General features: G+C 42.1%; 2 protein-coding genes across 4 annotated transcripts in view; one reads left to right on the plus strand and one right to left on the minus strand.

Moving 5' to 3' along the window:
• Window positions 1-286: 286 nt before the first annotated feature.
• Window positions 287-5677, minus strand: LOC120369735 (neuropeptide Y receptor type 6-like). The gene is made up of 4 exons (XM_039483374.1): window positions 5540-5677; window positions 2881-2967; window positions 2221-2361; window positions 287-1634 (listed from the first exon to the last, which is right to left on the minus strand). Exon 4 carries the CDS (start codon window positions 1446-1448, stop codon window positions 324-326), a length of 1125 nt encoding a protein of 374 aa, XP_039339308.1. The 5' UTR covers window positions 1449-1634; window positions 2221-2361; window positions 2881-2967; window positions 5540-5677; the 3' UTR covers window positions 287-323.
• An 86-nt stretch (window positions 5678-5763) lies between these two features.
• Window positions 5764-16762, plus strand: part of KLHL3 (kelch like family member 3) — a 105702-nt gene continuing 94703 nt past the window's right edge. For 2 of the 3 annotated variants that reach the window (XM_039483361.1, XM_039483364.1), the window contains exons 1-2: window positions 5764-5976; window positions 9877-10088. In XM_039483361.1, coding sequence (XP_039339295.1) covers window positions 10057-10088 — 32 coding nt within the window. In that variant the 5' untranslated portion in view covers window positions 5764-5976; window positions 9877-10056. Of the gene's footprint in view, window positions 5977-7985; window positions 8181-9873; window positions 10089-16762 lie in introns of those variants that run through there. The other variant, XM_039483362.1, reaches the window with a different exon arrangement.

Here is a 16762-nt window from a genome sequence, read left to right on the forward strand (position 1 = left end):
AGCTGGAAAATTTCTGAGGGAGGCAGTCATTGATAGTGAAATCATGTGCTTAAAAATGATACGCTAATACTGCTGGTATTTCATAGTGTTGACTGTAAAGGATTTCTGGGGGGTGATTTACAAGAATTAATAAGCAATAATGTTATGTAGAAGGAACAGTTTACACAATAAGTTTACCTGTTCCCACCGAACTAAACGGCAAAGACTCCCTCTGGCATTAGTGGGAACAACTCCAGACCTTTTTTAATCCTACGAAAGAATCAACCAGAATCAGTAAATTCACAATAAATACAGAGTTTTGGAGACTGTCATGCTGGATTATTTTAGCTATTCACAGGGGCATTATTTAATTTCAAGGACCCCTTGGATACATCAGTGTTCAGGGTTGAAAGGGCGATGTTCTCATATTCCTCCTGAGATGTGAAGCATCTGCAGTGGTGAATTAACACTATTAAATCCTTCTGGAAATTCTTGTTGAGAAATCCATAAAAGATAGGATTGATACATGTCGAGAGCATGGCTACCAGGTGGCACAATGTGAACACTAAGTTATGGTGGCAGTTCATCAGGGCCTCATAGTTCCAGTCAAAAACGACATTAAATATGTTTAGCGGCAACCAGCAAGCTGCAAAGGTCACGACAATTGAAATGAGCATCATATTAATCCTCTTGCTCTCATTTAGTCTGCTCTCATTCTCCCTCATTCCATCCACCTTACCGTGTCTCCTCCGGAGACATACAAATATCTTGAGATAGCAGATAAAAATAAAGCCCAGTGGGAAGCAATACTGGAAAACCAGCAGACTGGTGGTAAAGACCAGTCGCTCTGCCACTGATGGCCATGCCTCAATGCAAACAACTTTGTTCGTGTAGAAATCGCTGTGGTAAGAGAGATTCTTAAAGGGTTCATCAGATAGTTGGTGGAATATAAAAAAAGGAATGGATATGATAAGGGAAACCCCCCAGATGAAGATAATTCCCCAGTAAGCATGTGACATATTCGGCTTCCAGCCACGTGGGTTCACTATTAGCTGGTGTCTCTCGACAGCAATTAATACAAGTGAGAATATGGAGACTGTGACAGACGTACTTTGTACAAAAGAGCTGATTTTACACATAGCCTCGCCAAATATCCAATAGTCCATCAACGTGTATGCAACTGTGACAGGAATGCACATGATGCATATCAAGACATCGGATAAGGAGAGATTGGCAATCAGAATATTTGTAACATTTTGAGCTTCTTTCTGTCTTTTTATTATAACAATCAGGCAAAGGTTTCCAAAAAGCCCCACTATTGTAACGACAGTATAAGCCGTGATGAGCAAGAAGACTGCAGGGAAAGAAGGCTGACATGAATCAAAGTGTGAAAACGGTGAGTTGCTGCTGTTTGCAATAGTTCGATTAAACAAACCCTCACTAGGATGCTGAGTGGGTTTCTCCATCATAAAGGAATCCTAAAACCATGGACATAATTTAGTATGCAAAGCCTATTTATTGGCCCTAATTATTTAGAAGATGTTGTGCTTGGAGCTTCCCAAGCCCATGATTAATAGGATTCAATCTTTATGCTTGTTCTTCATGATGCTCTGTTTGAGCAGATCTGATACTAGTACTTACAGCATTGAAGAATCCTGAAAACAAAAGCAAATGGTAAAACATTAGTGTTTAAACCTATAAATCAAAAAGATTGACACAAGTGGCTTGAGTCTGCCTTTTTGAGGTTCTGCACTCACGATTACAGAGAATCAATAGCTCTCTTCATACGATTCAGTGATTGCAGCATATTATAGTAGAAACAGCAATGACCACTCTATTTAAGTTTTCATAACAGTTCTCATTCAAACACTCTTTTTTTTTTTTTTTAGTTTCACTTTCAGGATAAAATATTGCAGGGTCAGTCTCTGCCCAAAGGTGTATATTTTTGGAAAGTTTGACCAAAAATGGTTCAGTCATTTTTGATTATCAGGAGAATAAAGAATAATGCTTCTGCCATCAAAGGGCCAAATTCAGGCCTGGCACCAATTTCCCAAAAATTACTAAGCAATGTTATAATATGCCGAAGTCTGCCTGTGACTTCATGCACAATGCTCTGTTGTTATGCAGAAGTAATCTTTTAAAAAAAAAAAAACAGGGCGGGGCGGGGGGAACAGAGGGAATGTATCTGGTAAAGCATATTAGATTAACCACTCCATGCAATGTCCTGTCCTAGAACACTACCTTTATGAGGTCTGTAGAATATGAACATCATGGGTCCAGGGGGGAATACAGGAGCAGGGTGCAATGGTTGTGTGCTGGATTGCCATCCTGGATGCCTTTTTCTACTTGTATCGATGTCAAAGAGACCACCTCCATTTGGCCCTAAATATAAGCAGAGATAAATATGGACCAGATGGAGGCAGCATCTTTCACATATACAGCAGTATCTTCATAGAGTGCTAGCCTCTGGTTCTTTCCTTCTTTTCCATAGATGCATGCTTTAATATTTGCACTAGTTTGGTAAACAGTACAAAGGAATCTTACTGTAGCTAAATGCAGTGTCTGGTCTATAAAAACAAAGACCGGATTCTCCTCTTACTTACTCCTGATTTATACATGTGTATGTGTAAAACTGTTGACATCAATTGACTTACACTGTTGTAAAACAGGTGCAAATGAGAGATCAGGTTCAGCATTAATGAATCTATGGATTGAGAGTTAGAGACTAGTTAGAGGAGCTGAACTCAAAGCCAAAGCTCAGTGAATTTCTGGGCAGAAACCCGAGAAAGAAAAAGTACCACATAGAATGGCTGCTTGCCCATCTTTCAGTTCTTAAAGACTATACTTGTCACAACCTCTCGGTACATTTACAGCCCTTGAAACAACACAGATTTGACTCACCTTAGTCCCTTTGGTGGGAGGCATAGGGAAATAAGCCCGAAGCAGCCATTCTGCATCTGTAGCAGTAAACATTACACTGTGATAGCCCTGAGAAAAAGCCAGGAAGAGGAAGCAGTATAAATTTTAAGAGAAAACAAATAGAAGAAAACTCATTACGACAAACACTTTCATTTACATACCCCACTTTTGTAAAATGCTCTATTAGGTCATGATATTTATTAGGTCACCAAGACACAGGGATATTCAGTGGCTTGCATTAGATCATACAAGTCTGTGGCTGAGCTGGGTATTGTACCGAGGTGATATAATGCCAAGACCCATAGGATTCCCAGGTTTACAGCTGCCTGTAGAATTTTAGGGGCAGAATTCTAGCTTGGATTGCTTTCTTCAGATACCTCTGTTTGAAATGAGTCCTGCCATTTCAGATCTGGCAACCGAGTCTAGAAGCTTGGGAAAGGTCTGTCACAAGTAGGGATAAATCATCGAATCCCAATAAAAAGAAGGCTCTAGTGCAGGCTGTTTGGAATGAGGGATGGCATTATGACTGTATTATGTGGGTTTGTATGGCCTTGCTGATCCAAAGGTGAGTGTTGAAGTCTGTGCTAAGGGAATAATACTAAGCTCAGGCCTGGAGCTGTACGATTGTATGAGGGAGTGGAGAAGGAGAAGCTAATGCAACCCAATGGCTGAAATAGCCTCCATGGTCCTTTACGTGCACCCCCGCAACCAGTGAGGAAAGATAGCCACATGACAGCATGATCATCCCAAGAAGTCACTTCTGTGAGTGCATATGCAAGGGCAGCTCTCTCAAGACTCCCAACGTGCCCTCCATTTTCAGTGATTTCAGTGAAAACTGAAGGTGTTTGGCAGCTTCCAGGATTGGGCCCCATGTAAACGGGTGATGTGGCTAGTTGGAGAAGCAAGAAGTTGGAGAACAGGCGCTAAATTAAGCATATTCCCCTGGGATCCACTATAAATAGCGGTTGCTCTAAGTAGCAGTAATTGCCCCATTGGAGTTTTCACACACACACAGGGGTATGTGTGCTGGAAAGCAAAGCTAGCCAGTAGGCGTACTGTGCAACCATGGATATGTCCACGCCGCAGCAAGGAGTGAGCTTCCCAGTCTGGGGAGACAGGCTCGTGCTAGTGCACTAAAATCAGCAACACGGACGTTGTGGCTCGGGCTCTCAAGCCCACCTGGCCCCTGGGCTTGAGAGCCCAACCCACAACATCCACTCTGCTATCTTAGTGCCTTAGCTTGGTCCTGTCTTCCAAAGAGTCTCGCTGCCAGTGTTAGGGTGTGTGCAGGTCACAGACCCAGGGTCTGGCTGTATGGACGGATTGTTGTCCATGAGATGATCCTCTGGATCTCTGGCCTCTGCTCCTTGCACTGACCACTCGCACTGTCTGACCCCAGGTCTGGGTCCTGCCTCCTTGCAAATAGGGTGCAGTGGGAGCCTATCTATTTAGGATCCATGCACCACCACAAACAAGCCCTGCTCTGCTGCCTCTCTTACTTTAGCAGTGGAGGCTGTGTGGGCCCACCAGGAGATAAGGCTGAGCCAGCTTTGTGGTGTTTTATGCATTATTTATTATGTTTACTTATTTATCCACTATTTCACAATATAATCTAATGATCTCTAATTAAATGCCAATGATTATGTATCAACAAGTGCTGAATGTGCTCCTGCTGTGTTCAGTGTGGATTCTGGGACTCCCTTGGCACCTTCTACCCTCAAGGCATGTCCTTTTAATGACCTTGTAATGTGGGCAGTTGCCGTTCATTAACTCTTTGAACACTGGTTGTATTTTGTCATTGTTCCAGGAAAAAAGCTTCATTCCTGATAACTGGAAATTGTTACTGGGTTGCTTGGTAATGTGGGTTAATAAAAGTGTATTTTAGCATATATGTCGTAATAAAAGGTAATTTTAAACATTTCCTCAGCAATAAGGTAATTCCACCCCTCTTCTTTCGACAGTTGGAAAAATACATAATCTCTAGCAAATGATGCCTTAGAAAAACAACCTACACTGCCATGCTGTGCAGCATGTATTAATTCTATTGAACAACATTTTTGAACTAACCATCAATGTTAACATAATCTTTTGCATCATTGAATTGAGACTTAGGTTGGATGTAAAATTCTTTTTTTCCCCTTTAAATATTTACTAAGCAAACTAATCTCTGTAATACTGAGACACATACTTCTCATGCTACAATACCCATTTTAAAAAAGATTCATCACCATAAACAGACACAGAAGGTTTAATAGTATCCCAAATGATAAGCCATTTACCCTGTTCCTTCGTTGTTGCAGAAACATGCTTGAAGCATCCAGAAACAAATGAAAGTTAAAAGTCTAGTCTGAACATAAAATAAGAATAACAAAAATAAACACACACACACCCCTGTTTGAGTTTGCTGTGAATTAGGCCAAAGTTGGATATTTTCCTCCAAAGTGATTAGGAAAAGTTGCAGTAAAAAAATCTCTGATTTAAACTTGAAATCATTACAAATGTAAAAGCTTCCAAAAGTTGCCCTGTCATCCTTAAATTTAAGAAATGGGGAATAAAATAATACTTTGAAATACATATTTCCCCTTCAGATGGTTTGGTATTTTTGCCATTCAGCAGGTTCACGAATGCACTGACTTCTTACCTGTTGGAAAATTCAAGTCATATTTCCACTCTTCTGTCTGTAACGGATTTTCTTTTCCTTTTCAGGTGAAGTATAACATCAGCAAACACATCTTCTTTGTGCCTGAAGAAATCAGAAGTGCGTCTGTCTGCTGCTAAAGCCACAGCTAAACTTTTCTTTCTTTCCTTCCTGAGCAAACTGCAGCTTCATTCAGATTTCCAATGGGGAATTGAAGCCACCTCACTGTGGAAAGGCTGCTGAGGAATAAAACAAGCTCTGGAATCTAAGAAGGAAACACCAATGAGGAGAAAGCAGGGAGGAGAGAGGACCAGTAGCCATGGGGATGATATTTTCTTTCCCCGTTTTTTCAAGCATTATCTTGAAATCTCGTTTTCAATTACCTTATCTGTTCTATAGTACAAATGTTTTCTTAAGGCTCTCAGTTGGATTTCACACGGGTAAATATTTGCAGATGGCTTATTGCTTTTCCCCCAAGGGGGAATGAAAATACAGCCATACAGTAGACTGCTTAGAAGGAGAATACCGTACATGTTCTGTTGAAGTGACATTATTTGCCCTACTACAATTAAGACTGTGATTTTTCCATTATAAATACCCTCTATTTTAGGTATTTTATACCTGTGCTGTAAAAATTTCCTCAAGATCAAACCATAGCCCATTATGCAAGCTTGGGAAGAAATAGGATTCATGGTCATTACTGTTATTTTACAATTTAAAAACATATACAGTCATTTCTTTAATTTATTTATTAACTATTTAGAATTGGAGGTGACAAGGAAGGAACTTGTTGGCTCAGGGAGTGGTGCAGGGACATTGAGTTTTTCATTTTTCGGTGAATTTCTTCCTCATATTCCTCTGCTCCCCAATGCCCCCATCTCCATGCTGTGTCATCTTGGGGTTTTCAGTTCTGGGGAGGTGGTGCCAAGAGGGAAAATTAGTCCAGAACTAGTGGGTGTTTGTGTGGGGAAAGCCGCAGGCAGAGCAGATGTAGGTTTCCTGTTAAGCTGGAGAAAGGGAAAGTAGCGAGCAAAACTTTTGGGAGAAAAGGGGAGAGGTCGATATTTAAAAAACCCCACAGAATGTGATCATTGAAAAGCAGTAGAATTTTCAGAATGAGGGAGAGAAATGATGAGGCTGTGTCTATGCTGCATTATAGTGGAGAGTAATAGTCTGAGTTTTTAGCACAGATTTTGTTTTGTTATATTGTGAGGATAAATTTTCCTGAAGGATTGCTAGCATTTACGGTTTTGATCAGGTCAGAAATACTCTGAAACTAGCTTTCTTAATGTATTTTGGAATTTCTGCGTCTGTTCCCAGTTAAACCCAAGAAATGGAACAGAACACAGAAATGGAGCATTAACTATAGATCATAAAAATTCGTAAGTAGATATATAAAACTAGCAACAACAAAGAAAATAAGTTAGTAAACGTTCAAAAACTATTTCAATTCCATTCAATTTAAGTTTTGGACAAAGGTTTGGGATAGTTCTTATCCAAATGGGTACTCCAGTCTTACTGAATCTCCAGTCTTACTGAATTTGCATAGCCTCCTGTAGAAAGAATGAAATTTATTGGGGCTGATTCTAATCTCACACTGGTTTTATATTGGTGTAATTCTAATTGGATTTAATCTTGATGTTAACTGGTATAAATAAGATTAATTTAAGTCTCAGAATTTCAAAAATATAGTTGCTGGTGATCTCTTTGCGCAACTCCCTAGGCATAGTGTAAATGGGGTATATGGCCAGGAATAGAGGGATCAAGGTCTATTGTTTTCAGCCAAATTGTGTAGTATCTGTGTTTGCAAAATAGGTTAATGAATAGCAGAATTATATTTACTTTATACGAATTTTCATGCTACTTTTAATTGCTAAATAAAAATTATGGCAAACAGTCTTTTACAGCAGGTAGAGGCAGATTGATAACTTCATGGAAGGAAAGACTACATCTATATTAGTAAACAAATTTAATCTCTGTAATCTGATAACAAATAATTAGCATCCTATTGCAGGTTAGACATGCTAAGCAGGACTGATTGTAGATGTTGGATGTAGGAACTCTACCTCTGGGGGACCCCAGCAGCTCAAGGGGTGGTCTTATAGCTCAGGATGCTGGCTGTTGAGTCTTGCCCACATGCTCAGGGTTTAACTGATCGCCATATTTGGGGTCAGGAAGGAATTTTCCTCCAGGGCAGATTGGCAGAGGCCCTGGAGGTTTTTCGCCTTCCTCTGCAGCATGGGGCATGGGTCACTTTCTGGAGGATTCTCTGCAGCTTGAGGTCTTCAAACCACAATTTGAGGACTTCAGTAATTCAGACATAGGTTAGGGGTTTGTTATAGAAGTGGATGGGTGAGATTCTGTGGCCTGCATTGTGCAGGAGGTCAGACTAGATGATCATAATGGTCTCTTCTGACCTTAAAGTCTATGAGTCTATGAAATAGTAGGAATTCGGTGAGGGGTGTTTATGGGGGGGGGAGGCTAATAAGAGGTCCCTGTCCCAAATGTAAAGAAAAAATCCCAGTCATCACTATTTGATTCTTAATCACATCTCCACAGAAGTACTTCTGACATTAGGTCCAATCTTGGAAGCCCCATGTGCAGGACTCTGAATAAAGTCAAGAGGCGTTCTGCTAACTAGACTGTAAGATCTTTGGGGTGGGGGCTATCTATTTGTTCTGTGTTTGTATGGCACCTAACACAATGGGCTTCTGGTCAATGACAGCTTGATGCTTGCTTGGATCCAAAATATCTATTTATCTGTGGATATGATTTGTATCCTTCTCCCTACCCCTCCTCTGGAGTATCCCTCTCTTCATTGATGACTCCCTAGAATTGCCAGCACCCTCCTCTGCTTCTGTGCCCCAGTTCTCCCACTTCCCAACATCATCTCTGTGTGTCCTTCCCCAGTATTGCTCCTGTGTTCCAACTTCCCCTGAAGTTACCCTGACCCCAGGACTGCTCTCTAAAGGTCACATCATATATTATACCAGCCTGGAAGGTGAAGTAACTGTGCTTCAGGGAGTGACGTTATATTGGCAACCAATGAGGTCCATTAGGTGTTGCTGTGACATGATTTATAGAAGCGTTTCTTTGTTCATTTACAGGCCAGGATCCCCAGTCACTACCACATCCAAGAGGGTAGGATGACTATACCTCCACTTTTTTGGAGGGCCTTTGATTTTGCCAAACTATCTAAAAGTAAAACGGTTCATCAGAGATTCAAGGAGAATTTTCTTGTCATATGACTCTGCTGACTCTCTTTCACTATTTTGAGGAGTTTGAGGAATTCTGGGGGTTGCAGCTGTGCATAAATTTAAAATTCAGATGGGACCCTAAAAACCAAAGACCTGATTCTAGCAAGGTTCAAAGCACCTTCCACTCCCAGTGGAGCCACTGAGGCCCAGTGTCCTCTCTGCAGACACTAAAGATCCCATGGCTTTTTTCATGAGAGTAAGGGGGTTTGCCCTAAGGCAGAGGTGGGCAAACTATGGCCCGTGGGCCACATCCGGCCCATGGGACCAAACTGCCCGGCCCCTGAGCTCCCGGCCAGGGGAGGCTAGTCCCTGGCCCCTCCCCTGCTGTCCCCTCTCCCCCGCAGCTTCAGCTTGCTGTGCCGCCAGCGCTCTGGGTGGCATGGCTGGCTCCGGCCGGGTCGCGTGGCTGCAAGTTCCTGCTGCTCTGAGCGGCATGATAAGGGGGTGGGGGGCAGGGAGCAGGAGGGGGGGTTGGATAAGGGGAAGGGGCCGAGGTTCCGGGGGATAGTCAGGGGACAGGGAGCAAGGGGCAGTTGGATGGGGGGATGGTCAGGGGACGGGTAGCAAGGGAAGTCAGATAGGTGTGGGATTTGGTGAGGGCCCTGTCGGGATGGGGGTGTAGATAGGGGTTGGGGCAGTCAAGGGACAGGGACGGGGGGGTTGGATAGGGGGTTGGGTTCCGGGAGGGGGCGGTCAGGGGACAATGAGCTGGGGGGTTGGATGGGTTGGGAGTTCCAAGGGGGGCAGTCAGGAGGTGGATAGGGGGCGGGGATCAGGCTGTTTGGGGAGGCGCAGCCTTCCCTACCTGGCCCACCATACAGTTTTGTAACCTCGATGTGACCCTCGGCAAAAACATTTGCCCACCCCTGCCCTAGGGTATTGGTTAAAATTGCCTCTCCCACATAGCTGTGAAAGATGCAATTCAGTAATGTATGTATATAGTTTCCGATTCTTCATGATGAAGGGAGTTACTTTGAATTTACACCAGTGTAACTGAGATTTTGCCAATGTCTTGTGAATGTCTATGAAAGAGCTGGAATATTTCTTACTAATGAAAACTATCATCTATAACACTTCAAGAAGACATGGGAAGATAAACTAAAGTAGATGGAACACTCTCTCTGGTGGCCTTGCCTCTCTAGGGTGAGCAAGATTGGTCCTGCTGTTTTTAAATAAAAATAAATGTCAGTCATATAAAGGCAAGACAAAAATATGCCCTACGGAGCGTCTGCAGAACAATACATAGATGTGGCCTAGGACTAGATGGAAAAAAAGCAACGACATCATACAAAACAGTAAGAAGCTTTTAATGTAAATAGAAAAATACATAAAGAGAGATTTGCAGCTGAGAAAAGCAGAGTGCAACTAGCACTGACACTGGGTCCAGACCTGAAGTTCTTCCTCAGGCAAAACTCAAAATTGTGGATAACCTGAGTAGGCCAAAAGGCCCCCGAGCATAATTTAGAGCAAGTTATGCCAACATCAGTGGTCCCATAGGGACTGTACACATTGAGAGTCTGGTAGAATGCCATGCTATCTTCCCAAGGTCTCATCCACCCTTGGTATCCGCCTTCCCTCTCCAATCACACCACTACGATGCCAGCCCTTCATTACTCAAGGATTCTCTTAACTTGTGGTAAGGGTAATAAGAACATAAGAAAGGCCATACTGGATCTGACCAATGGTCGACTTAGCCCAGTATCCAGTTTTGCAAAAGTGACCAGTGACAGATGCTTCAGAGGGAATGAACAGAATAGGGCAATTACTGAGTGATCCATCGCCTGTCATCCAGTCCAGCTTCTTGCACTCAGAGGTTTAGGGATACACAGAGCATGGGGTTGCATCCCTGACCATCTTGGCTAATAGCCATTGATGGACCTGTCCTCCATGAATAAATCTAATTCTTTTTTGAACCCAGTTATAATTTTGGCCTTCACATCATCCCCTGGCAACAAGTTCCACAGATGGACTGTGCATTGTATGAAGTACTTCCTTATGTGAATTTTAAGCCTGCTGCCTATCGACTTAATTGGGTTACCCCTGGTTCTTGTATTATGCGAAAGGTAAATAATACTTCCATATTCACTCTCTCAATGCCAGTCATGATTTTAATGATCTCTATCATATTCCCCATTTGTTGTCTCTTTTCTAAGCTGAAAACAGTCCCAGTCTTTTTAATCTCTTCTCATATGGAAGCTGTTCCACAAGCCTAATTGTTTTTGTTGCCCTTTTCCAATTCTAGTATATCTTTTTTGAAATGGGGCAACCAGAATTGTATGCAGTATTCCAGGTGTGGGCATACCATGGATTTATGTAGTGGCATTATGATATTTTCTGTCTTACTACCTACTCCTTCGCTGTTGGTTCCTAACGTTCTGTTAGCTTTTCTGACTGCCGCTGCACATTGAGCAGATGTTTTCAGAGGACTATCCACAAGGACTCCAAGATCTCTTTCTTGAGTGGTAACCAATAATGTATACCCCATCAGTTTGTATTTATAGTTGGGACTATGTTTTCCAATCCTCAGAAGACCCTCATGGGAAGCTTTCAGGGTACTTTGTGCTGCTAAGGTGGTAGCATGTTCCGCTAAGGCAGCACAAAGCAACTTGATCTGGAGCTGAGGAGCTAGCCCTAATATTCTAGTCCTTATAAACCTTCCAAATGTCACTGACATACTGAGGTTGCAGAAACAACAGCTTTGAGAAAGGGGTGAGCTGGTGCCATCCAACCATAGTAATGTTAGCTTTGAAGCCTAATGATGGCATTTAAATGTCAACATTGATAATTATTTCAGTGCTGATAACTTTAGCAGAAACATCCCATTACAGTAGTATGCTTAGCTAGTGTGGTTGCACACCATAAATTAAAGATGGGAAAAGGGTTATGTCATCTAAATCCATCCCCTGGAGCTTCTGAGGTATATAGTCTCCTTGCTTCGTCCACTCTAGTTTCTAATGTCTCAAAAGACAAGGCTTCCACCTCTGCCCTTGGGGGACTATTCTATGGCCTAATAGAACCCTTCCGTCTTGTTAAGCTTCCCCACCACTTCTTATTAGCCTTAATTTTTCTTCTTTTTATTCCATCCCATTACTCCCAGTTATAACACAGGACTCATCGTGAACCATTAGAAGACAGCGGGTGAAGGGAAGGAAACAAAGGAAAGCCAATGGGAAGGAAAGCAGAGAAAGAACTTCTCTGGGAGGAGAAGAGGAAGGGGACAGCAACACCAAGGGGAAAGGGGAATAGAGAATAGTCACCAGTGGAGGAGAGGAGGCAAGTGGGACCTGAGCAGAGTTCCATGACGTCTCCCCACACTACGGACAAACACTCTTCTATTTTCAGCATGTTCCCCTTATAATCCTCTGAGGAACCTTTGAGGGGATCACTTTGCTCAGTTGTCTGAACAGTCTGATGCCCACCCCCGGCTTTTTTGTGTGGAGAAGAGGTCCTTATAGTGTCAGACTTGGAGATGGAGAGTAAATTGCTGTGTATTAATTTAAAAAGTATGGATGCTTTATGATACATTAATATTTGCATCCAGTAACAGCTCTGTTTATTTTAGAGTGTCCTATATTCTCAGCTTGGGTATGAAAAAGGTTATTCAGTTCCCCCTTGAAGACCTGCTTTTTCATCCATTTTGCTGAGAAATAACACCCTCCCAACCGGTACTAATTTGCACTTGTGTCTGCAGTCTCAACAAAGAGGCCAAGGATTTGGTGGCCATGGAGATTAAATACCCAAAGGCAGCATAGGGAGAAAAGAAAATATTTTTCTAGAAAGCTGGGACTGTCCCAAGGACAGTTGGCACAAATCTCCTAGGAGATTCCTCCAGCTCAGGATTGGAGTGTATAGCAAGAGGCCAGACTGGGGAAGTTTGCATTGCAGATGCCCATGGACCAAGCCCCAGACCCAGGTCAATATACAAATCAGATTTTACCCACAAATCACGCTGTTGCCAATCCTTTAGAATCTAAAATCTAAAGGTTTATTCATAAAAGGAAAAATATATAGTGTGAGCTAAAATTGGTTAAATGGAATCAATTACATACAGTAATAGCAAAGAGTTACTTGTGCCTCTGACTTGACTAGACTAGCAGTGCCTGGCTGAGTGCGTGTGGCTCTCTGCGTGTATCTGAAAATCATGGTTAGGTGTTCAGGCCCCAGGCTCTCCTTCTAGAAGTGTGCAGCCCTGAGGGTTCTGGGGTGGGGCGGGACTTGAACACAACTAACAAGCTGTTTTCAAAATCCCCTGAGCATCCAAAGAGATACTGAGCTCTGTTTGGCGTCTGCTGCTGCCTGCAGGCCATGTGAACCAGTGCAAGTTTGTAAAATTCTGGCATCTGCCTGTGTTTCAGTTTCCCCTTGTGCAAAATGGGTTAGGGTGACCAGATAGCAAATGTGAAAAATCGGGACAGGATGTGGGGGGTAATAGGTGACTATATAGGCAAAAGCACCAAATATCGGGACTGTCCCTATAAAATTGGGACATCTAGTCACCCTAAAATGGGTATATAATACTAAACGTATTAGTTCCAGCATTATGGTTACACAGGGGTTTGCACTAGTTTATCTAAATCTGTTTAAATCACACCTTTAATTAAACCGCTGTAACTTTGTGTGTGGATGGATCGGGCCTATGTATGAGTAGTTTTGGTAGGCTTTAACTCTGCAGTCTAAACAATTGAAAGCTCTTTTGAATTTGTAAGAGCTCTTTGTGAATTATACATGTGCTTCCATCGTTTCTGACACTCTATTCCAATATTTCAGTATTCTTCTCTTATTTATCCCCAGAAACTCGTCTTGTTTCACTGTCCTGAGCCCACTAAACTGACCGTAGCATAGCTGAAGTCTGTCATTTTTATATACTAAGAAATACTATGATCATTTCCGTACTGATATGCTTTTGGTACAAGATGATATGAAAGAAATGTTATTTTATGATGTCTAACGCCAGAAAAGGAGGGCACACAATATTCCATTTTTATTAGTCTTTATGAATGCCATAAAGCTGGTCTCTTACACTTCTATGCCCCCGTGTGGTCTTTACAGGGTACTTTTTTTTTTAATCGAATCATCAGGGGGGTTTTTGAGCCAGAGAAGCAAAACACATTTGAGTTCATCTAGGAATTCAAACTCTAACACACTACATAAAAATATTTAAATTAAAACACTGAAATATGACAATCAAATGCCCGAGTCTCCCATCAATCTGTGTGGAATCACATTTTCCTAGATTGTATAAAAGGCCCAGGCGCTGTCTATATTAAATCAAACTATTTCTGAAATTGATTTTTAGTAATGCTAAGCCCCAGCTGGCATCAAAACAAATTAAAGCTGTGTTTACATTGAGGAAATTTATAGAAAATTGTTGAAATTTTGTTAGAACCCCTGGCAGCTTTTTTGTAGACAAGCTCCAATGGCTAGACCTGCTTTTCCCAACTTTTTAGTTAAAGCAGCTAGGGTGACCAGACAGCAAATGTGAAAAATTGGGACAGCGGAGTGGTGGGTAATAGGAGCCTATACAAGAAAAAGACCCCAAAATCGGGACTGTCCCTATAAAATCGGGACATCTGGTCACCCTAAAAGCAGCTGAAAAGGAAATCTAATCAAAACAGCACGGAAATAGTTGTTTCTGTTGATATGTTGTCTGCATGAGATTTTAATACTGGTTCAAATGAACTGATTGGGGATGGAGATAATCAAAAATCCTATCTCAGATCTAGGAGCAAATGATGCTTGTTTGTCCAGGATCATTTGCATCATGCATGCCTGTGTTTCAGCCTGTTGAGTCCATTTTGTAACTGGGCCTTAGGGCACATGCGCTTTCCAGTATGCCTGTTACAGCTCTTGAGCCCTTTAAAACTGAGATCTATAGCCTCAGGGAACATGATTAGGAGCAAGGAATGATGTGACCTGCAGGGAGTCAGTTTTTAAGGCAACAGACAGAAGACCCACAGGGTCAGGGGAGCCTTTGTGTGCTCTCTCTACATTTGCCAGGGAAGGTCTCTTAGCAAGTGTTTATATTATTTTTAAAGTCTCTTCCCCACCTTCCATCTTCTGTTAATAAACCAACCAAGAGAAAAGGGATGTGAAAATGAACTTGAGCATTTGGGCTTTATTTGAACTGCTCTGGCTGGTGAATTTGACCACTGGCTTATATGCCTCTTCTGAGAGCTTCTATCTCCTCCTGCCTGAACTGTCCCTTCTTTCCTTTAAGTTTCCCCTTATCCCTTCCTTTCCCTTCCCATCCCACTGTCTCTCTATGAAAACTAACATTCTGGCTTCCTACGAATCCCTGGAGGCCATAATTATCCTCTTGTATCAAGATACCATGCCCTTTAAGAGCCAGAGACCTGGGGTCAACCAGCCAGCCCCCTTCACTAATCAAATACAAATGAGAAGGAGGACAAGTGTTCCCTGTAAAGAGCTGAGCTGCAGGAAGAGACAAGAAGACAGGGAAGTGGGGAATGCAAAGAGAGGCCTCAGGAAGGGAGAGTCCTGTTGAAGTAGTCCCTGAGCAAGGAAGACTGTAGGGGGAAAGCCCTGGGAGTGATGGCTGGGTAGAATGCCCCAGGGAGAAGTGTTTATTTTCTATTTGTGGGCTTTTAGACAATAAATGGAGCCTGGAGGCAAGAATTAAGGCCTGATAACTCCCCAGGTTGATGAGAAAGGTTGCCATTTTATAATCACAATTTTTCTTCATCTTCTGCTGTAAATTGTTAAGGGCCTTTGAAACTCTCAAGGGCTATTTTAATTATGAAGCAGAGGCATGTGGGGCTTGGGTGGTATATTCTCAGCTGCTTTTTCCCAGGTTGACTGGCAAACTAGGGTTCAGTTGGGCAATATGTGTATATATATATATATATAATTTAGGAATCTTTAATCTATAAAAGCCTGGTCATCACATAATAGTATTAACTGTGCAATAATTGTAAAGCTTAATATAAAATACAATATGTAGAATACAGTAACTCAGTGTCAGGTAAGTGAAAGGAGGACTAGCTGTTTCCTTGTTTACAGGATAGTATTACTGCTGCCTGTTGCCCTCTGTGACTCTACTGAACAGTCTTCCACTGATGACCTGTGACTTGCTTTACTATCAGGCTGCCAGGAAAATAGAACTCTTCAGAGTTATGATAGCTAATAAGCTCCAAAACAACTGGCCAAGCCACATATCATATGCTGGATATAAGACATGCAGACTGGAAATACAGCATAAATTTTTAATGGTGAGAGTAATTAACCATTGTAACAATTTACCAAGAGTCATGGTGGATTTCCCCATCACTGACCATTTTTAAATTGAGATTGGCTGTTTGTCTAAAAGATCTGCTCTAGCCTGCAGGGGTTATTTTGGGAAAGTTCTATGGCCTATGCTATACAGGAGGTCAGACTAGATGACAATGGTCCCTTCTGGCCTTGGGCTCTATGGATCAGAAGGGAAATGTGATACTGGGACATCAACTGGAAGACATTTTTTGTGACCTAAGTTTATAAAAACAGCTGCCTGGCAGCAAGTTGCTGTAATGCTGACACCTAGAAAATGGCAGGGGCTGTCCAGCATAAATTGACTTAGTTGCTTACAACCCATGTCCATTGGCAAAGGAGGTATCTAGCAGCAGATAACTACAAGCCTGCCCACCATCCCCTAATTACTATTAATCGGGATGTTTGGCCAAAAAAGCCTCCATGCTAGCACCTGCCTGAGTAGCTTAAATAATTTAATAACACTATATCTCATTCATTTTAACAAGGATATCTTTTAATCATTTCCCCTAATTGTGTTGACCTTGTACCTGGCAGCTGGGAAGAGGAAAAGCATTTATTTAAAAATGTGAAAAAGTGACTTTTTTCTCCCAAGCCACAGAAACTGGCAGTGGGATTCAGGAACAGGTTTAATACCTGACACAATTAGTTTAGGAAACTGACTAGGTATGGTTTCCAACAGTCCATTTATGTTTTGAGAGAG

This window comes from Mauremys reevesii, linkage group 8 (assembly GCF_016161935.1).
Source record: "Mauremys reevesii isolate NIE-2019 linkage group 8, ASM1616193v1, whole genome shotgun sequence".
Taxonomy (NCBI): Eukaryota; Metazoa; Chordata; order Testudines; family Geoemydidae; genus Mauremys; species Mauremys reevesii.